Here is a 22,493-nt window from a genome sequence, read left to right on the forward strand (position 1 = left end):
TTGGTGGGAAGTATGGCCAAACATCAACAACATGACAGTGTTGATATAGAGATAGGGTGTTGTGACAGGATGTGGAGCGCTAGAGAGAGAACACAGTCCTCGCTAAGAGGGAGTGTTAGTTTCTGTAGCATCAGATGTGTTCTAGCCATGAAATTTGGTGGAGAGGCTAGAATGCATGAGATCTCCAAAACCTAGAAATCGTTTCTGGAAATTCCACCTAGAGATGACTTAATTAGAGTATTAGCCTATTTTTTAATGTTTCCTAAGTCTAAACTTAGGAAAATTGGTTAATTAGTCATAATTAATTACGTCAAGGTGCGAATCATCTAGAAGCTCACACGAATCAACTCCAAGATGATCCTAGCCATTGATTAAGTTTTAATCTTGGCCGTTGTTGCTCCAACAGTGGATTATAAAAGAAAGTCGATGGGCACTTGGAGAAGCCACACCAAAAGTTCGATTTCCTTTGCAGATCAATTTCCAGAGAGTAGCAACAGTTGTTGGAGAGCCAAACATCAAAGCAGAGACAGTGAGGGGCAAAGACAGTGAAGCTGGAGGAAGATTTCTAGATCGAGTGAGTGCATTTGTAGAGAGGCAGAGCCGCAGAAGTACCACAGTGAGTTTGACGCATGGGCTGCGAAAAAGGCTTTAGAGGGCAGTTTGTTTTAACTAGAGAGAAGTAAAGTTTCAGTTCCAGAGTCCAGGAAAGGGTTCCAGAAGGCTGGAGAGACAGTTTCTCAGCCAATGGCAGACAGGACGGCTATAGGAGCAGCTGATTCAGGCTGAGCGTGGCAGATACCGCGCTAGGGTGACGCAGGTCAGTGCAGAGCAGTTTGGATGTCTCACTTGGAGCTGCAGTTAGAACCCGAATTTTCCTGTGGGGTGAGGAAAATTCCTCACTAGAATTTTGCCAGTATTTTTCTCTATAGGATTGCCAAATTCGGCATCCAGACTATTGTACTCAAAATTTCTCGCCGTTGCATAATAATAAAACCTTCAACTGCTCCACTGATTTTCCCAAGTTGGGTTTTTCCGGGGACAATTGTCCAAAAATAATGGTGTCATTTTTATTGTGTGTGCTAGTATTTTCTCAATTTCCAGCGCTATTGTTTCCGCAATTTTTATTTGTGATGATTGCAATGTGATTTATTTGATATTTGTCGTAGCAGATAAATTGTTAAAATAATTAACAATTAGAAAAATAAATTCCAGTGGCTGCAATAGGATTCTAGTTTTGGAATTTTCATAAGACCCACAACATTCAGTAGCAGGAGGATTAGTGTTAGTTGATGCAGTCAGAGGCTGAGGAGTGCAGATGAATGTTAATAGCAGTGCAGGAGGCATAATGCGGAATAAACAACAACACAAGTTTCTCTGTGGACAGTGTAGAGGCTAGTAGAAGTCAGAGACTCAAGAGATATTTGCAGCACAGAGACAGTTGATTCAGTATTTTGGATGCTTCTCAGTTGCAGTAGTTGCAGTAGCAACAACAACAGTTGAGAGGGAGTGTTAGTTGAGTTGCAGTGCAGATGCAAAGTTGGTAGCATTACAAGTTGTACAATGCAGTGTCAGCAACAACACAGATGCAACAACATGGTTCAACTATAGTCTGTGGCAGATGAGTCAAAGTTAGTGCAGTGGTTGGTGGACAGTGGCAGACAACTACAATGGTCAGACATCAACAACGTGATTGGAGGATGTTATAGAGATAAAGTTTGGAGAGAACACCTTCCTCGCTAAGAGGGAGTGTTAGTTATTGTAGCATCAAATGGTGTTCTAGTCTCAAGATTTTGTGGAGAAGCTACAACACAAGAGTTTTCCAAAACCCATAAATTGTTTCCCGAAATTCCACCTAGAGATGGCTAAACAAAATTAATTGACCATAATTAAAAATTTCCTAAGTCTAACTTAGAAAAAATGGTTAATTAATAGTAATTAATCGAGAAAGGTGAGAATTCTCAAGAAACTCACACAGATCGTCTTGGAGATGATCTCAACCATCGATTAAGTTTTAATCGTGGCTGTTGGAGTCCCAACTAGAGATTATAAGAAGAGGTCGATGGGTAGATGGAGAATACACTAGTTGCAGATACTCAGTGATCTAGACAGTTCAATTCTCCACTGCAGGTGATTCAACAGGAGAGATTGAGTTAGAGATCGAGTAGCAAGTGTCAGAGGGGCAGAGACTGATTTTAGAGGAAGTTTTCTAGTTCTGGAAGAGTCAGAAGAGAAGGCCCTTGCGAGATCACCTGATAAAACTGTGAAAATTCCTCAATTGGAATCCCTACTGTAACAACTAATAATGTTTCTTCTATTTGTTAAATTAATCAACCAAATTATTTATAGTTTCCTACGACAAATATCGAAACATATACACTGTAGCCTTCACTTAATTAAATATTATATGGAAACACTGATGAAATTGCCTTTTAAACCCTTAGGTTGGCAGGAAAACCAACTCTAATACCATTGTAATATCCCTTTTTAAATTTATTTTAATTTCCTAGAAATTATTCTATGAAACTTTTTTAGGAAAAGCACATAATAATTCTTGCCGAGAATTTGACTAATTTAAAATCAGTAAATGCAAAATTTGCAGACAAATCCCATTGTAAAACCCCATTTATTTATTTATTTATTATTAAGAGGGAAATTACATCAAAATTCATAGAACCTGACAAATAGATAAGCTGGAGAAATCTTCTCTGGCTGGATTCCCTGATCTACAATTGTGTGTTGCTTCAACCTTCCAACCACTGTTCCAAAATTTCGATCTTGCTAAACACCAATGAGGAATCTGATTTGATCCCTCCTCTTTGAGTCGCTAGGGTATACCTCTCAATACTGAAACCCCTCCTCACTAGATCAGCTACTGTGGACCACTGACCACCAAAAAGAACCCTCTACATGATATGGGCTCTCACCAAGACAAGCTCCAAGAGCTCAACTCAACAACAACAAAACAATAATCCCAAATGCATGCCTAAGGAATGAGCTCTCATCTTCTTTAATAGTCGACTCATGAACTATTGGAATGCCATAAGTCTTTTTCTTCTTTTATTAAAGTGACTTATAATATTTCTTTTTCTTTAGTCACTTTTAATTATGTCAGGCCAGGGTAACTCCAGCTATTGATGAACGCAAGACAACTTGATATTTCACATTAGATAACAATTATTTATATACAAAAGAGACGGATCAGTTCATCTTCTAGATGACTGTCCGGCTTCACCTCATCCGTTTCGGATTAGGTGTCAACATTCCCCCCCTTAATCTGAAGGGATGTTGGTGAGTCCAAGCATCGTTCTGAATCTTTCAAGCTTTTCTCTTCCAAGCGCTTTGGTGAAGATGTCTGCAATTTGTTCGTTTGTGGAACAATGACGGAGATGGATTGTTTTGGCCTCAACATGATGTCGGATCAGATGATATTTAGTATTGATGTGCTTAGTACGATCATGGAACTTTGGATTTTTGGCCAACTTTATTGCAGATGTGTTATCAATCATGAGTGGAGTAGATTGTATTTGTTTTACTTGCAAATCTTCAAGAATTTTCCTGAGCCACACAATTTCTTTCGTTGCTTCAGCTGCTGCCACGTATTCTGCTTCTGTTGTGGAATCCGCTGGTACTGATTGTTTGCGTGATCTCCAGGAGACAGCTCCTGATCCAAGACTCATAGCATATCCTGAAGTAGATACCCCAGTTTCTTTGTCTCCATCGAAGTCTGAATCAGAGTATCCAATCAAGTTGAAGTCGTCCACCTGTGTATACTTGATTCCAAGGTCTTGAGTTCCCTTCAAGTACCTTAGAACTCTTTTTGCAGCAGACCAATGTCCCTCACAAGGCTTTTGCATAAACCTGGAGAGGATTCCAACAGCAAATGAAATGTCTGGTCTGGTAGTAGTGAGGTAGATGAGACTTCCTACAAGCTGTCTATACCTTGTTGCATCCTCAAATTCCTTTCCTTCAGTAGATGTGAGCTTCAAGTTTTGTTCCATTGGAGTAGAAAGGGGATTGCACTCTGTCATGCCAAATCTGTATAACAAATCTCCAATGTATTTCTTTTGAGAAAGAAATATGGACTTTGGATGTTGGGTTACTTCAATGCCAAGATAGTAATGAACATAGCCCAAATCAGTCATTTCAAAAAATTTTCCTAATTCTTTCTTTATGGATGCAATATAGCTTTCATTGTTCCCTGTCATTAAAAGATCATCTACATATACCACAAGATATACAACTGTTTTGCCAACTTTCTTGACAAATAAAGTTGCATCATCAAGATCAAAATGTTTGAAGTTGAGTTTCAGAAGATGCTCAGTTAGTTTTTCATACCAGGCTCGTGGTGCTTGTTTGAGGCCATACAAGGACTTCACAAGTTTGCATACTTTGTGTTCATGTCCTTTCACAGCAAATCCTTCAGGCTGGGACATAAAAACATTCTCTTTTAGATCTCCATTCAAGAATGCAGTTTTTACATCCATTTGATGGACTTTCCAACCGTTCTGAGCAGCTAGTGCAAAGAGTGTCCGGATGGTGGCCCATTTTGCTGTGGGAGCAAAAGTTTCCTCGTAATCGACCCCTTCTTTCTGTGCAAAACCTTTTGCCACAAGCCTAGCTTTGTGCTTGTCAAGTGAGCCATCAGCTTTGTACTTGTTCTTGTAGACCCACTTGCAGCCAATTGGTTTGGTTCCAAATGGAGGATCAACCAGCTTCCAAGTGCCATTCTTTATGAGGGCATCATACTCCTTCCGCATTGCTTCTTTCCATTCATCATGAGAAGCAGCTTCTTTGAAGGAAGTTGGTTCAAAATCTGTAGACAAGTTCAATTCACAATCATAAGTAACATCCATATCAACAGGTGAATTAGAGTTATCTACATCACCTCCATCTTGTCGATTTGAATTTCGGGTTCCTGTTTTTCCAATTTCATCCGGATGAACACTTTCAAGTGTCTTTGTCAGCCACTTTGGGGGACCTTTCTGAGATGGTCCAGGCTGTTCTGTTGATTGAGTTGGGTCTGAATCAAGATTGAGTCTCCCAATTCTATCAATTACATCACTTAAAGCATCATCCGTTGTTGGAGTGTCATGCAGGGGAGATTGTTCTTCAGAAGAAGATTCCACATGTTGATCTAGTATAGGAATCCCCCCTTCAAGATGTGGAATCTGATTATCAAACTCTTGAAATGATTTCTGTTTTGTGAATCTATCCAAGCGATCAAGTTGCCGCTCAACAACATTGTCAGATTTGGATGATTCAAGAAAAATGACATCTCTAGATAAAACAAACTTTTTATTTACTTCATCATAAAGGCGGTATGCTTTAGATGTGTTTGAATACCCCAGGAAGATACACTTACGACTTCTTGCATCAAGTTTGTTTCTATGTACCTTTGGTATTAAAGCATAACAGGTGGAACCAAATATCCTGAGATGTTTTACCGAAGGAACATGTCCATACCACAATTCATAAGGAGTCTTGTTTCTTATAGCACTAGATGGACATCTATTCTTTATATATGCAACACATAGAACAGCATCAGCCCAAAACATTGTCTTTACATTTTTGAAGAAAAGCATAGATCGTACCATATTCAAAATTGTTCTGTTCATTCTTTCAGCTACACCATTCTGTTGAGGATTATAAGGCACAGTTGTTTGATGTTTAATCCCATGTTGGCGAAGATAGTGTTCAAATTCATTTGATGTATATTCTTTTCCATTATCAGTGCGAATAGACCCAATATGAGATTGTGCATCATTTTCAATCCACTTATGAAAATTCTTAAATGTTTGAAAAGCATCAGATTTGTTCTTCAATAAGTAAACCCAACACATTCTGGTGTAATCATCAATAAATGTCATGATATATTTATTTCCATTTGCAGAAGGAACAGGCATTGGACCACATAAATCTGAATGAATAAGTTCAAGCTTCCTATGTGCTCTTGAATGTGAATCATGAAAAGACTGTTTGCTATGCTTTCCTAGAATGCAAGCATCACATTGTTTATGTTTTCTAGGAATTGTAGGCAAACCAGCAACACCATTTTTCTTCAACAAGCGGAGACTATCATAGTTTAAATGCCCAAATCTAGCATGCCATAATAAACTTGATGGAAGTGTACATTCTTCATGATGAGAAATATATGAGAAATGCTGTGCATGAGCAGAGGTTCCTTGCAGTTTAAGGAGTCTTTCTTCTTCTATACCCCTCATGACAAGTGAGTGGTCAGATGCCTTTCTTACCTCAAGCTTGCCATCAAACATGTGAATGGAGTGACCTTGCTGGCGGATGTGAACCAGGGACATCAAGTTTCTCTTCAGCTGTGGGAGATATAGAACATGATCCAGAAGAAAGTCTGGAAGACCAGGCAGTTTAAGCCTGATTGTGCCAAGCCCTGATGGCTTGATTTTTGACTGATCTGCAAAGTATACTGCTCCATCAACATTGTTAGTGAAATCTTCAAAGAAATCTCTTCTATGAGTCATATGACAGGTTGCTCCTGAATCAAGCAACCAGTCATTTTTCGAAGAAGCAAGTGAAGCATTAAACAAATCTTCATTTACTCCAATATTACATTGTGCCTCAATATAGTGTGCAGATTCGGGTGCTTTACCTTTGTCTGAGTCATCAGTTTTACCTTTCTGCTGATTTCTTCTCTGCTCAACTTTGTCCCATGGTAGCTTGCATGTAGAGGCATCATGTGATCCATTTCGTTTGCAGCGAATGCAATGCAGATCTGCCTTTTCTGCTTGAGGATGTCTGCCCCCCCTGCCTCTGAAGTATCTTCCTCTTCCTCTTCGTCCACCTCTTCCTCTTGTAGAATCTTGAGCAGGCTGCTTTTCTTTATGAGCAAGGCAAACAGTCTCTTCAGAAGATTCAGGGACTGTTTTCTTTCCAAAGGCTTTCTCTCTTTCAGCAAACTTTTTCACAAGAGTGTCAAAGGTTATATCTTTAAGATTTCCATTTGCTTGTAAAGACTCAAGATAGTTAGAGTAGGTAGGATAGAGTGCTTTGAGAAAGGCAATAAGAGAGATATCCAGCTCAACCTTAGTGGATTTAATGTCATGCACTATAGATTTTATTTCAGAAGCAAGAGTAAGAGGATCATTATTTTTCAGTTCAAGAGTGAAGAGTTTAATCATGAGCTGAACAACTTCAAGTGCAGAATGTGTATCATAGAGTTCTTTCAGCTTTTGTAAAGCTTCAAAGGCAGTGGAATAGGATGAAATATGACGACTTACTTCCTCATTTACAGATGCTGCGATCAATGCAAAGGCTTTGCTGTTCTTGTTTTCCCAAATGGCGAGTTCTTTGTCTGATGTGGGCTGCACAGGGTCTCTGTCTTCTTCTCCGACACACACACCTTTCCACAGCTCATTGTAGATGAGGGTGTGTTTTACCATCCGAGACCATTCAGAATAGTTCTCCTTGCCAGTGAGAACTATTCCGACCATAGAAATGATTGAGTGCATTCTGTGAAAAAAAAAAAAATTATCTCTGCCAAAGAAAACTTCTGTTGATAGAAAACTTCTGCTGGAAAAAAAAATCCTTATATCACAGCAAGACTTCTGCTGGAAAAAATCTTATATATATATTAGGTGTCAACATTAAGAAAAAGAAAGCGCTCATATGTATCTTCAACATATATCACTGTTCATTAGAGAAAAAGGAGAGTGCTGGTGCTGTATCTTCAACATATATCACTGTCTCAATGAAAAAATCAAGGGCGCTCACTGCTTATATCTCGCATCAATATATTCAACATATATTAATATCACTGTTCAATATATATATTCAGGGCGCTTACTGGTTATATATCAAAATCCCGCAACAAAACATATACCAATATGTCACAGTTTAAAAAGGAGGGCGCTCCGATGACTTGATGTTTTCAAATCCCGCAAAAATTGATGCACAGATTACAAAAAAAAGATTTAATTCAGGTACCACACCAGCTATATATGACAGAAATGTCACCGCCCTCGGGTTTCCATTCTCAATACAAAAAAAGATTTAATTCAGTACCACACCAGCTATATATGACAGAAATGTCACCGCCCTCGGGTTTCCATTCTCAATACCAATAAAAAAAAAAACGATACCAACTGGTTTTGCAACGCAGTCACCACAGTTATACCATGTTTTGCAACGCAGTCACCAACGCAGTCAGATAATCGAACTCACAATATGCTTTCAGACATTTACGTTAACAACCATCCAGCTGGTGAGGAACAGGCATTAAACGCAGGCTTACCACGTTTACAAGTAATGCAGCATTAAATTCAATAAATATATCTACAGGTCTCAATATATGACTGCGCAGGTCTCAATAGCACACGGATCGACCCAGGTATCGGAATTTACAGTTATAGATGCCCTGAAAACAGTGATTTTGCCATGTGGGCCTCGTCATTTCGAGCCAGAAAAGCTCCCCAAAACATTATTTGCTACAGAGGCCGAAACCCTGATCAGTTAATTCGCGGAAAACTCATACAATGAATCGGTTTCAGGATTGGAAAGGAAACAAAATCCAAGGAAGTGAAATGAGAAAGATAAAACTAAAACCTTGAAGCCAGCGTTCGTTGGTTCACTGTCCCAAATGCCGAGAGGCGTTTCGCTCCAACGAGAAGCCTTCTCGAAGCGACAGACAGAGCCCAAAAAGCCTATACCCCAGTGCTCCAAAAACGTTACCTCAATTCAACGTACTGGCAGCAACGTTCTTAATGGCAGAGGGCGCAGACTCATGAGAGGTCAGTGTCAGAGAGCGCCAGGCCATGGCAGTCAGAGGCAGCGGATTCAGGCAAAGGGAATCACGTCAGAGGGGCAGCGGATTCAGAGGCAGAGCTGCTCTTAAGAGAGGAGTTACAACTAATTTAAGAAACCTGAGCTCTGATACCATGTCAGGCCAGGGTAACTCCAGCTATTGATGAACGCAAGACAACTTGATATTTCACATTAGATAACAATTATTTATATACAAAAGAGACGGATCAGTTCATCTTCTAGATGACTGTCCGGCTTCACCTCATCCGTTTCGGATTAGGTGTCAACAAATTAATTAATTCTCCCATAGCCCATAATTAATTTTAATTTGTAACCGAGGATAATTAGATACTCTCCTTTCCTAATGTACGAAAAAATGGACGTTACACTAATGCCTATCCAGTCATAGAGGATTAACCAACAAATCTTTAGGTACCTACAAATTTCCACCAGTTAGGTGCCATGTGACCAATGTGGTCTGCTGTGACCCATCATGTTCCATAATATTAACTCAATGCATCACCCAAGAAAGTTTCACTATGGTTTATGATTACGTAATCAACACAAATAAATCTCCGCCACATGTAATCAGAAATAAGATATTGATAGTCATCATAATCCCAGGAGAGACAATATGCATGATACAAAACCAGAAAGACAGGAGACTTTCAACTCTAATATCAATCTTGGGTCAAGTATATATTTCCAAACACTTGTTCATCCTTGTTCGAAAAACTCAAAAATGTTTAAAACTTTAATCCCCAAATTTCATTATGCAAATATGATACTGGAGGATCTCTTCTCTCTTGGGGTCATTTGACTCATTTCACTCTAGGTGGTTAAGAGCAATGTTGTGAAAATCGCGATCGGGATTAAATTGGCGCAGGGAACAAATCGGGAAAAATCGGAAAAATTGGGAAAAAATCGGAAAAAATTGGGAAAAAATCGGAAAAAATTGGGAAAAAATCGTTTGGTACAAAAATATTCATTTTTTTTTCAATTTTTTTAATATCTAAACCATCTACAACATAAAATAAATACATTGACACATAAATATGATAAAAATAACTAATATATAAGATGTTTAATATCATTTCTAGCGCTAAAATCACACATAACATTGAATCATGTCCTGAATAGTAAGTCTTGACTCCTGAGTCCCAACTCAGCCTCAAAATATCAACAAAAAATATGATAATGTATCTCATCATGTCATAATGTTATATACAATAAAATGAAAGTCTAATCCTATTGATTTCCTCTGCCCCTCTTGCGAGAAAATGCCACAGCTTTCCCTTTCCCTCTAGATGTAGATGCTGGTGCCCGTGCTGGTGGAAATGGCAGTGGAGTCTAATGTGCTCTAGGAGCTGAAGAACTAGAAGTAGGAGCTATAGGAGGTAGACCACGTCCTCTACTGGTGGCAGTGGTAGCCCGGGCAGGCGGTGTCACCTCCTCCTCCTCCTGCTCCTGCTCCTCCTCCCCCTCCACTACATCCTGCACTAACCAATCATCAACAGAATCCATGAGAGGCCTCTCGGCCTCAACCCTCCATGCAGCAGTGGTGTCAATCCCATCCAATGAGATGGCATCCACATCAGGCGTTCTCTCAAGTTGCCTCACCCACAATCGAAGATTGTAGTAGACGTAGACCATGTCATTAAGTCGCTGGGACTCCAACCTGTACAAAGATCATGAAATAATAATTAATAATTATAAAAATAATATTGTTTAATGAATTCAAAAATTTATTTGGAAATTTGCAATATTTTAAATGTTTAAGTGTTAACCTGTTGCGCTTCTTGTTGTGTATTTTTTCAAATACACTCCAGTTGCGCTCACATCCTGAGGAGCTGCATGTTTGGCTGAGGATGCGAATGGCGAGCTTTTGCAGAAGGGGTACCCTGCCACCATACATTTTCCACCATGCATCTACAACAAAATTACAAATAAAATTTTAAATAAACATAAGAAAAAAATGGAATTTGAAGAGATAATGAAATTTGAAACAAAGTTACAAACTAAAAAATACCTGGCATTTTAATCGTCCTATCAGTGATAGCCATGTCAAAGCTAACTGTGCCACTTGCCATCCTATATGTCTCAATTTGTTTAGAGATCTCTATACGTTGTTCTGGAGATCGCACCATCTTTTGGACATAGGATAAGAATCCATCCATGATCTCAGCATCAAAATCAAACTCACATGCATAAGAAAATGCAGGGTTCAGGAAAAGCCTAGCAGCATGAATGGGACGATGGAGTGTGTTGTTCCATCGCTCATCAATCACTCCCCATAGAAGGAGTTGTTTCTGAAACCCATCATCTCCCTTATCATCATAGTAGGCCCGAATGGCTTCTTTGGCCCTGTCCATGGCTTCATACAAATAGCCCATTGCGGGCTTCTCACCATCAACCAACCGAAGAACCTTTACCAAAGGTTCAGTAACGGCGCACACCTCCTGCACTCCCGCCCAGAAGTCTTCCTGGTATGAAACTAGTCTGCATACGGCCTCTCCTTCTGGTTTGCAGCTCATTGGCAAAGCACGCCACTCCTTTGAAAGAAACATTCTCTTCACATCCCACATAGAAGTCAAGAGGTATTGAAGAGATATGAAACTGGTGGCAAACCGTGTAATGGCGGGGCGCACCAACTCTTTGTTGTTGGTGAATCTTCTCATCAAGCTAAGCACAGATGTATGATTATATATAAATTTTGTAATGCTTTTTGATGAGTCAACAATATCTTTGGCAAAGGGAATTTTCCCTATGTCCTCTAACATCAAATCAATACAATGGGCAGCACAAGGTGTCCAAAATAAAGTAGGATGCCTGTCCATAAGCATCCTACCAGTAGCAACATAATTTGCAGCATTGTCCGTTATGACTTGGACAACATGTTGTTCACCCACCTCCAAAATAAACACATCTAGCAAATCACATAAAGTTCTTGCATCTTTGATTTGTGCAGATGCATCAACAGATTTGATAAACATAGTCCCCTTGGGACAACTAACCAAGAAGTTTATAAGGGTTCTCCCCTTTTGGTCAGTATAACCATCTGACATAACAGTGCAACTTGTTTGTGCCCATGATGCCCTAAAATCCTCCAATCTTTGGGTGCAGTCACGCTTTTCATTTTGAAGAATCCAGCCTCCGAAATCATGATAAGAAGGGATTTTGTACCCCGGGCCAACACTGGCAATAGCATCAACAGTAGGTTGGAAAAATGGATTATTCCTTATAATGCTGAAAGGAATATCACTCCAGAGGAGAAATTTTGCCCTCAACTTGTCAGCTTGTTCTTTCTCAGTTCTTTTTAGCATTGAACCGATAGATGGCTGTGAACCAGGTGTGGTTCGAGGAACAAAAAATGATGATGCAGCTACCGGATTGGCTGATGCTGCAGTAGAACCAGTGCCACTTGGTCCACTTCCTTCAGCTGACCTTTTTAGTTGCCTTTTGAATTCTTCTTTGGCCTCTCTAGTTTGCTCTAATTCTTCCAATGCTCTCATGACTCTTTGGATAAGTTCAGCATTTGTATTTGTACAAGGCCCCACATCATGTCTAGGGATTTGTGCAAGGTGAAACTTCAACCTGTACACCCCCCCGAACATCTCCTTTCCACACAACTTGCAACTCAAGTTTTGTCTATCATTCGGAGCATGAGGTACAACATATTCCGAGAAAGGATCCAATTTCCTTGGCATGTTTGTTTTTGAACTTTGAAGTTGCAAACTTGAAGTCTTGAATGGTGTTTTGGTGCAGTTGTGAACCTATGGGAAAATAAGGATTAGGATTACAATTTAGCATTTACAAAATTACAAGTTACACATTTACAAATTACAATTTAGTATTTTAAATTTTTTAATTTTTACATTGATGATTGTACAATGAAAATCCAAGTTACCCGTAACCCAACCTAAAACAACCATTCCAAAGTTCAAAGTTTCAAAATTCAAACACAAATTACCCAACCATTCTAGAATCCAAACCCAAGTTACCCAACCAAATGGCAAAAACAATGAAAGAAACATAAACAATGTTTAAAAAAAATGACAACAAAAAAAAATTGGTTCCCATAGTCATACCAAGTTACCCATCCCAAATCAATGAAGAAATACAATTTTTTTTTTTAAAACAATGAAAACAAAAGAAAAATGGTGCCCATACCAAGTTTCCCAACCAAAAACAATGAAAAACATACAAAAACAATGAAAACAAAAAAAAATTAATCCTCATACCGTTTCTATGGAGAAATCGGTGGTCTCCTCTTGATTTTCTCCTCTAAGCACTTAGATTTGGCTAAAAACCCTCTTCAGCTTGGTCTCCAAGAGCTCCTCCTCCCTCCGCGCGCAACTGTTCAAATGAGCGCATGAAAAACCCAAAAAAAGGTTATAAAACCACGCTGCCGCGACCCCCGACGATTTTTTAAGAAAAAATAAAAAATCGTGATTTTTTTCAGTAAAAATTGGCAAAAAAAAAATACCGGCGATTTTTTCGTATAAAAATCGCGATTTGATCGGCAGAATGAAAAAATCGCGATTTTTTCATTAAATTGCGATTTTCACAACACTGGTTAAGAGTGCCCAAAAGTTTGATGTTTCTGTTGCTTGATAGACTTGTATCTGGGCTGCGGGGGTTTCCATGTAGCTAGCTCGTCTTGTGAGGATAGAAATTGGAGTATAATTTCTAAGATCTGCAGAAAATTTCATTTCTCACCCAATTACTGCATTTTCCAGGAAGGCCGCCGCCAAAATCCCAGCAAAGTGATGAGAAAATACCCAAACGATAATGATATGTAGTTTGATAAACAAACTGAGCTGGTTTCTGCCTTTTTGACAGGCAATTTCTTCTAGAAGCTGCAATAAATGCACAATTCTGAGATGACGGTGAAATGTGAAGAAAGGGTTATTGGTCCTACATAGTGGCCCTGTGCAGCACCTTAGGTAGTCTTTGGTTGACTTGCATGGTTTTATCTAATTGCCCCCTCTTCCTCTTGTGAACACTTCCTGGCAATGCACTGTCCACTTATAACACCCTTCTCTTGCAGTGTCCAACAGTCTTGCCATGTGGCACTATTACTTTGTGTGTTTAATTGAGGGTCCTATCCTAAAATTTAACTTGTCTTTTTCAATATGAATCCTCATTACTCAAACCAAGCATCATAGGAAAAACTTATGTATTAATGACTGGTTTTGTTTGTTCCATGGTCAAATACTTGGGCTGGAGTGGGCTGAAAAACAAATGCTTCACTTTCAGATAAAGCATGGGCATATAAAATATAAACAAAAGTGGACTTTCAGTACATACAACTTAAAATATCCAACATTTCCAATGCAACTTTGTTTATAATATATATTAATACTTCAAATTCGGGCTTGCACCCACAAAGATCATCTAATGCCAGAATATAATGGTATTAAGGATGCAGGTATTAGTGTTGTGAAAATCGTGATTAAATCAAAATCGCGATTTTTTCCGCATGGTGATTTAATTGGCATTTTTTTCCAAAATGAAAAAAATTGCGATAAAATCACCAAAGAATCGTAAACTCGCCAAAAACTGGTGAAAAAATCACGATAGAATCGTAAAAATGGCCAAAAAAATTGTAAAAATTGTGGATGCTTTAGATATTAAAAAAATTGAAAAAAAATGATTTTTTTTTTGTATTTTTTAATGTTGTTTTTCTGATTTTTTCCTTTTTTTGGACCCTTGCCGATTTTATCCTGATTGCGACTTTCGCAACATTGTTTCTAACTACTGCACACTGGGGGAAATCATGGACAGTGGATTCTAATGACTGATAGGGAATGTGACAAAAAAACTAGTTTTAAGGTTCTTTGAAATCCATATTGTCTAATGTCTACACACAACCTCGCACACCAGTTTGTTCTCCACTGTTACCAAGCCTTCAAGAAAACTTTGTTTTTCCTTGATCCTATTCAGCATAACTGAAAGAAGCAGAATGAAGCAAAATGCTGCAACATTTACTTTGGCAGAAAAATATATTTGTGCATGACTGTACTGGCAATCGGTGTAGTTATAATTATTCTATTCTTGAAGCATGTCAAAAGTCATAAGCATACATGAAATCATTTCTAGACTTTTTAGCCTCAATTTCTCAATTCCTTTTCATTTTGTGTATTTGATTTGAGTTTAATACTCAACTATCTCAAAAGAGGCGATGATTGATGTTTATGGAGATTCTAGGTATTCAAGAGAATGTGAATTTCCGATTTTCAGATCATTGAGTTGTATAACATTCTCTTATGAAGTCTTAAAATTCCCTTGTTCTGTAATTATTTGCCTTTGATTGCTTTTTAAATGTTTGCATCTGCAGTTAGAAGCTTGTCTTCAGACATATCTATGGCTTCATGATTGCACATAACATGAGTTTATTCTTAATCTCAGTTCTATTTTTCCATAATGCAGATGTGGATATTAAACATTTGGGGTATAATACATAGAAAAGCAGATTGACAATTTCTATGTTGAGCAAGAATTTTTATATGCTCTAGAGTGTGCAGGGGACTAAATGACAGTTACATAGTCATCATATACCAGACTGGTAATTTTTGCATTGTCAGCACATAGAAGACTGGTAATTTTTGCATTTTCAGCACATAGCAGACTGGTAAAATTGTCCTACAAGAATTTACCAACATGGAGTGCACTGACTGTTTATGGTTAGTTATAAAAAAAAATTGTAGAAAAAGAAATTCCCTAGCAATTTATGTTTACACAGTTGCTTGTATATTGGTACTTATCCTCCTGCCATTTTGGACACATGAAAAGAAACCTGAATGGTTTTCATTGAAATGGGAATGGACAGTCAAAGGAAATTATACAGCATCCCAACGTTTTGAAAATGCAGATGCAAAAGAAAGGGCAGTGGACAGTGAATCTCAAACTTTGGAGCATGTTATTGCAGCAATGTGTTTACCAAAGGACTTTGACATGGATAATAAAGTGAAGTTAACTGCCGCTGAAGCTCATTGCCTGATAAAAGCATTACTTGATAAACTTTCACTAAAACAAGCTAGCATCAACATGCATACACACAATGCAACAATAAGTGATAATTTCATAAATTTACTTGCTTCTGCCCTGCAGAGAAATGAAACGAGTGACACTGAAAGGTCACAGCATGAAACTGAAGAGTTGAAATTCAAACTGAAGGTGATGGAAGGTAAAATAGAAGAACCTGTGACATTTTTACCTTTAAAAGATACAAGGTTTCCAGGATATTCAAAACAAGGTCACACTTGGTTCATGAGCACTTTGATAGGGAAACGTGAAAATGGCAATCCTGAGCACTTTTACTTTCCATCTGAGATCTCTCATGGTCGGATTCTTTGTGTGCAGGGGAGGCATCCCACTGATGGTTCCCAGAATTCTTATGGGTTTGCCTGGCCACTGCAATTGCCACCTAATTCAATTCTGCTTCGTGGTCTAACATTTATATCTGACAACTATTATGACTATGTAAATCCCTGGCACAGCTTGACAGCATTGACAGGTTTTGCACATTGGCATAAGGAGAACGAGTGTAGAGTGCCAGAAAGATTTGTTCTTTATCATAAGGGAGAGCTTGTGAAGACAATGGGTTCCTGGATTTCACATCTCATGCATGCTTCTCTGGGTCGTAGTGTGGAAGCAGATTCCTTGGAATATGGTGATGGGCCTGTTTGCTTTGAAAAGGCAGTAGTATACCGTGGAGGCTTGGGGCATATGTCTGTAGATAAAAAAATTATGTTGTTTGATATGATCCGCTGCAAGACATGGAAATTATGCAATATTTCTGCACAGAAGCGCTTTATCAATGGGATTAGGATTGTTAATTTAACACTTCTTGCAAGGACTGGCAGTAGATCATTCAAAAATGAATCAACAGTTGCAAGTGTGTTAGAGAAAGAGTGCAGAAAGGTTGAAGGTTGCACATTTCATCTTGTTCATATCTCAAATTTAACTTTTTGTGATCAGGTACTCTCTATTTCTTTTGTCTATATCTCTTTTCTTGGCTGAAGAAACTTTTTTTTTCTTTATGTCTGTTGGAGTGGAGCTTTCATCTGTGGTGCCTTTCACAAAGATGTCCTTATGTAATTAATGATCTAAGGGCCGTTATATTATTACTTTGTTTCTCAGTTAGTATTCTTCTCGATATGTGTAATATCCCGAACAGTGAAATAATCAACCGATCTGGTACATCTAGGTGTTCTAGTTAAAAATAATTGCAATCAAAACACTGAACACAACGGGATCTGGAAATGCAACCTTTATTTATATTAATAACTGAAGAAAATGGTACATGCCCATACAATAAATTTCAAGCCCCTGCAATGGCATGCACGACTTCTTATCAAAGAGAAGACAAATGCACTGAAGCACAATCATGGACCTTGGATGGATCCACCAGACAAAATAACACCCATGGGGTTTTTGTCCCTGGGATCAAACTGGAACTGGCCATGCCAAGTTCTCAAGAAAAACACAACAAGATAGATAAACCTGAATGATCTAAATGCTTAGATTCTATCCCTTTTTATAGGCTTGATGGACTCTTTGAAGACCCTATTTTATTATTTCCCTCGAAAACCAAAGGCACATACCATGGGCTGATACCATGGGAAAATACCACAGTAAATACCATGGACAGATTCCGTCCATTTTGACTAGATCAAGAAAGGGAATATTACAAATCCTACCCAACGATTGCTTGTCCTCAAGCAATTCACTGCTATCCACAATAGAAACATTGATAGTATACTAGGATCCCATACAACCCAATGTGCTATTCCATACCTCCATGCTACACGATCCTGAATGGACCCTTCGATACCTGGATCCCAAATGATCCTCCGACCAATCCTTCCCTCGATAGATTCATCTGGATCCCAAACAATCCTCGGCCAATCCTAGCCCCAATGGATTCTCCTGGATCCCAATGCCACCTAAGTCCTGGGACCTATGTGTTATGGTACCATCTTAGCCCTCCATCACTGTTCGTGCCAAAGGGCCCAAGCTGCAATATGCCCTTGGCTGTGAGTGTCCTCCTAGGAATCAACCCATCAATAGAGTACCAACTCATAATTTCTTGCCAATCCATGCCTTGAGAAGGTTGAATACCTGCAAATCTACTATGTTGATGTTGCTCGACGCTCAACTCATGCTGCTCCACTCGGTCACCCAACATGATGCATTTGGAGAACTCTGCCCTGCTCTTCCCAATGTATAAGGGGGGGTTGGTAGTGTTGCAAGCCTTATCTATGTACTCCTGTAGAGGGCTGCTTTGGAACTCCCAACTGTACTCCTCTTGCTGCCTTGTGAGGGACTTGAGTCGTTCCTCAACACTAGACAGTTGGGTCGTTGATTCGGCACATACCCCTATGAGCTCCTCAATTTTTCTATTCTCTTGTAAGACAGTGTCTTGGACTGTCCAGACTCTCTGCTTCAACATCATAAGATCTATTTTGAATTACATGATCCTTTCCCGAAAGTCCTCTACTGGCAATTCTCGTGCCCTGTTGAATGTCTCTAAATCTGTCTACACTGGATGCCCCTTGACCACAACTTCAATTTGAACCTTTGTCTAACACTCCAGAAACGACTTATCCTGCATACTATATTTGTCATGCTGCCCTGCATGATCATGCTCACCATGTCGATTTATTATTACTGGCTCCTCATTTGATTCTTCTTGAGTGTCTTCTTCATGGCCTTCTCCACATGTGGGTATAAGTTGTCCACCCCCTCTGATTGTCAAACATGCATGTGTTGGTGGACTGTTATCTATACTTGATTGTCCATACTCTTTATGGAAATTCTCCTGGATATCTATAGACTCAACTACCTCATCATCAGGAGGAATTCCCTTTTCTCCATGTACTTTGTCAAGTTGACTAATTATCATCGGTTTGTCTTGCAAGTTTCTCTAAAAAACACGGTGTTGTTGCTCACCATTTGTACTTGACTGCGTGGATCCTTCATAAGTTCTCTTCTGAATGCCTGTGAACTTAACTGCGGATGAATCCCCATGATCTTCCCTTGGTGCCTCCTTATCACCTGGACATGAATGGTTAAGGGCCCAAGGTCCCTTGCAGATAAAGCATAGTCCTCTCCTCCTTAGTTCATTCTTGTTGCATATTTTGTTCTTGCTTCCTCCATCAATCCTTCTCAACTCCTTCCTAGTCAACACCCTTCTGAGCAATTTTATGTTTTGCCTGACCAACTTCTCGACTAGATCATAGGCAACTGGTGATCCCTGTGGTTCCTTCCTCCAAATGGTCAACAATTTGGATCTTAGTATCTTGTAGATGTCAGCATCGCCTTCTAAGAATAGAGACACAATCTTTTGCATGCTTGTTTTGACATGGTCTGAATGAGCTAATGTAATACTGGTGTAAAAGTTTTGGAGCAACTAAAAGATCAACTCATCACATTCCAAATTCAACATGAATGTGCCAAAGCTGAATTCTGCCATGAGTTTTAAAATTCTGCACCACTTCTGAAAGGTAGGAAGCATGGTGTTATTCAACCCCTGAAGGGCTTCTACTATCAACTGCAATATATCTGTCATGAGATCATTATTGTAGGGCAGTAGTGGCGATGTTAGAGCTATGACCCTGTGAAGACAAGAAGCAACTGTGAGCCTAACCTCTTTACAAGGATATTCCCAAAGTTTGGGTTGTATTAATGCAAGCATAGTGGTTGAGAACCCAACTTAGTTTCTTCCATTTTGGCCGCCCCACCCCGGACAGACAAACGTCTAATTCCTCTAACTTACGAAGGTCTATGACTGTCTTCATTTGTTGTAGCTCAGATCCAAGTGTGAAGAGCTTAGCCTCTCTCCCCTATCCTTCCTTCACTTCCCATGGGTGCTTCGATTGCAAAATGACGTGGACTCTTTTCAAGAATGGTTTGCTGCTTTGACCATCATTTTGGTCTAAGGAGGTATTGCTGCGTAAAGGACCATATCTTCTCACTAGTTCATCAAGAAGTTTATGGGTGTTTTCCAAGGTCCTTTCAAGATGACCCATCTTGTGAAAATTTGGATGCCCAAATTTCTACTGCAACGACTAATTATGTTTCTTCTATTTGTTAATGACTGAACAAAATTATTTACTGTTTCCTACAGTAAACATCGAAACTAATACACTGCAGTCTTCATCATTTAAATAAAATGCGAAAACAACAAACTGAACAAGAAAGAAATACAACACATCTACACAATTATTTTTGGACAAATGTCCCTGGAAAACCCAGTGTGGGAAAACCGGTGCAACAGCTCTGAGGGTTTTATTATTATGCAGTAGTAATTTTTGAATACAACCTATGGATGCCCTCTTGGCTATCCAGTACAGGGAATATCACTGACAGAGAGATAAGTGAGATTACCTCATACTATCACTGGAAATCCTGCCTGATCCAACCACTGAATGGATTGCCCCTAGTTGCCTCTGCGCAGTCGCTGCGTCACAGCCTCTAGGGAAAGCGTCACCCCTTTTGCTGATCGATTTACTGCCCAAGAACTTCGATCTTCACCTCCCAGTCTCACACCCCGACTTCCGACTTCTGATCTCGATTCCCCAACAAATTTTTGGACTTCCTCAAGGCTCTGCATGGCCCTGCGTCAGCCTCTTCTGGCTCTGTGTTGCCTCTCCCGGATCTCTCTCTGCCTCCTCTATTGAGTATTCCTGGATCAAGAGAAATCTCCAACCGGAACTATCCCTGCCTCTCACTGCAAAAGCTCACTTCGAATTTCTCGTAGCTGCTCTGCTTCAGAAATTTGACATTCTGAACTCTATTTGATGTGTTCTCTAAGTGCCCCTCTAGCCTCTTCTTTATATCTTTCTGTTGGACAACCAAGGACCCAGATTAACTTCAAATCAATGGCTTAGATCATTTTGGCTTGATCCTCGTCTTCTTGTAGAAGTTTCACCCATAGTGAGATTAATACCCTTTAATTATTTTAATTTCTTAAGTTTAGACTTAGGATCCCATTAAAAATAATTAATTATTTTAATAAAATTGTCTTTGGTTGGAATTTCCCAAAACAATTTCTGGGTATTGGAGAATGCATGTGTCTAAGCCTCCCTGCAAATTTTGAGACTAAGAGCACATCCAATGCTATCAGAAATCAACACTCCCTCTTAGCGAGGAATGTGCTCTAGCAATGCAACCTGCTGAAGCATTACTCTGTTCTGTAACATCTTCTGCGCTGCTGATGTCTGACATCGTGTCCACCAACCTAAGTCACCAGGTTCGAGTTCAAGTTCGAGTTCGAGGACCATGAAATTCGAATAAAGTTCGGCAACTCAAATTTTGTCGATAAAATTCGACATATAGAAATTCGAAAAAAAAAAATGTATATTAAAGATAGATATATCATATGCATATGAGAAATGGTATGGAGTGAGTTTTATCATGATTATCCTTATAATCAGACTATTAAATGCTTAATATCAAATTTTATATCAGAATAGATCAATTTTTCAATAGCTGCACTCACCAATTGTTAGCTCAAAACCAAATATCAGACCTTTATGACTGCTGCAACCACAGTTTGTTAGCCCACATACACATGCCAATAACAGATCAGCCTTATAGAGAAATAACTAGCAGAGCTAGGGAATGAAAATTTGGAGATTTGACCACAAAAAAGTGATGTTTAATGCTTGATACTTGGTGACCAACCCTTGCAAGGTCTGCAAAACAAATTGTCAGCTTGAAACACAATGTAAATTACTTCATCATTCATGTATACAGAACTTGACATATAAAACATAAAAGATTTAAAACAGATCATTGATGTCCCTATAGTCTTATAGATAGTATGTACCTATCATTACATGGAAACACTAAATAACTTGAAAAGAATTGTACAAAATTCAGAACAGACCAGTGCAGCAAGTCCTGTAGGCTGTGAGCAGCCATTCATAACTGTTTTTTAAAGATAGATTGGCTGCTTGGCATAAAAAAAATATACAAAAACAGTTTCCCAGTAGGGGACCCCTTGTATGCTAAGATATTTAATTAATGAACAACAAATATATATTCTTTTGGCAGTTCAATGAAAAACCATGCATCATAATTTATAAGATAAAAAGACAGTTTAAACTTTAAACTTTAAAGTAGCAGCCAGCTTGACAGTTTTAGGCTTTAGCAAATTGTTCATGCAAAAACTAAACTAGAAATCTAAAACAGGGACACAAGTTTTATTCTTGACATTCCTGTTGCCCACTTGTTATATCAAAAAGTTCTATGTCATCAAGAGCAGTATGAGATGTGAATCCGCTAGATGCTTCAGCACCAGATTCATCAGTGAATTCCCTGTCAGTGTTTATGTCACTCTCAATGTACAAATCAACATCATCCATTGTTGCATTTGGAACAGGATCGATCCACGAAGTAGAAGAATTGGATGACTCTTTAGCCACATTCTTCAATGCCAACTGCAAATTACTACGAACATAAACAATATCTTCTAATTTTTGAGATGATAGTCTATTTCTTCTTTTGGAATGAATGTGGTCAAAGGAACTCCAATTCCTTTCACATGTTGATGCACTTGTTCTTTGGCTTAAGATACGAATTGCAAAAGTTTGCAATTCTGGTGCCCCTGAACCATAAAATTCCCACCATAGTGTTGGATCACTTCTGCTCCTATCATACTTTGCTGATATTGTTCCAAATAATCCTTCTTCTAACCTGTATGCTCTCAA

At 38.9% G+C, this 22,493-nt stretch overlaps 1 protein-coding gene across 3 annotated transcripts in view; it reads left to right on the top strand.

Annotated features, from left to right (window-relative positions):
- Nucleotides 1-22,493, top strand: part of LOC149181721 (uncharacterized) — a 175,408-nt gene that overhangs the window by 21,182 nt on the left and 131,733 nt on the right. For all 3 annotated transcript variants that reach the window (XM_089416680.1, XM_089416681.1, XM_089416679.1), the window contains exon 3: nt 15,205-16,755. In XM_089416680.1, coding sequence (XP_089272806.1) covers nt 15,436-16,755 — 1,320 coding nt within the window. In that variant the 5' untranslated portion in view covers nt 15,205-15,435. The remainder of the gene's footprint in view (nt 1-15,204; nt 16,756-22,493) is intronic.

Source organism: Pinus tabuliformis, chromosome 3_2, assembly GCF_031772625.1.
Source record: "Pinus tabuliformis cultivar Carrire ecotype Pingquan chromosome 3_2, CPIR1, whole genome shotgun sequence".
In the NCBI taxonomy this organism is placed as follows: domain Eukaryota; kingdom Viridiplantae; phylum Streptophyta; class Pinopsida; order Pinales; family Pinaceae; genus Pinus; species Pinus tabuliformis.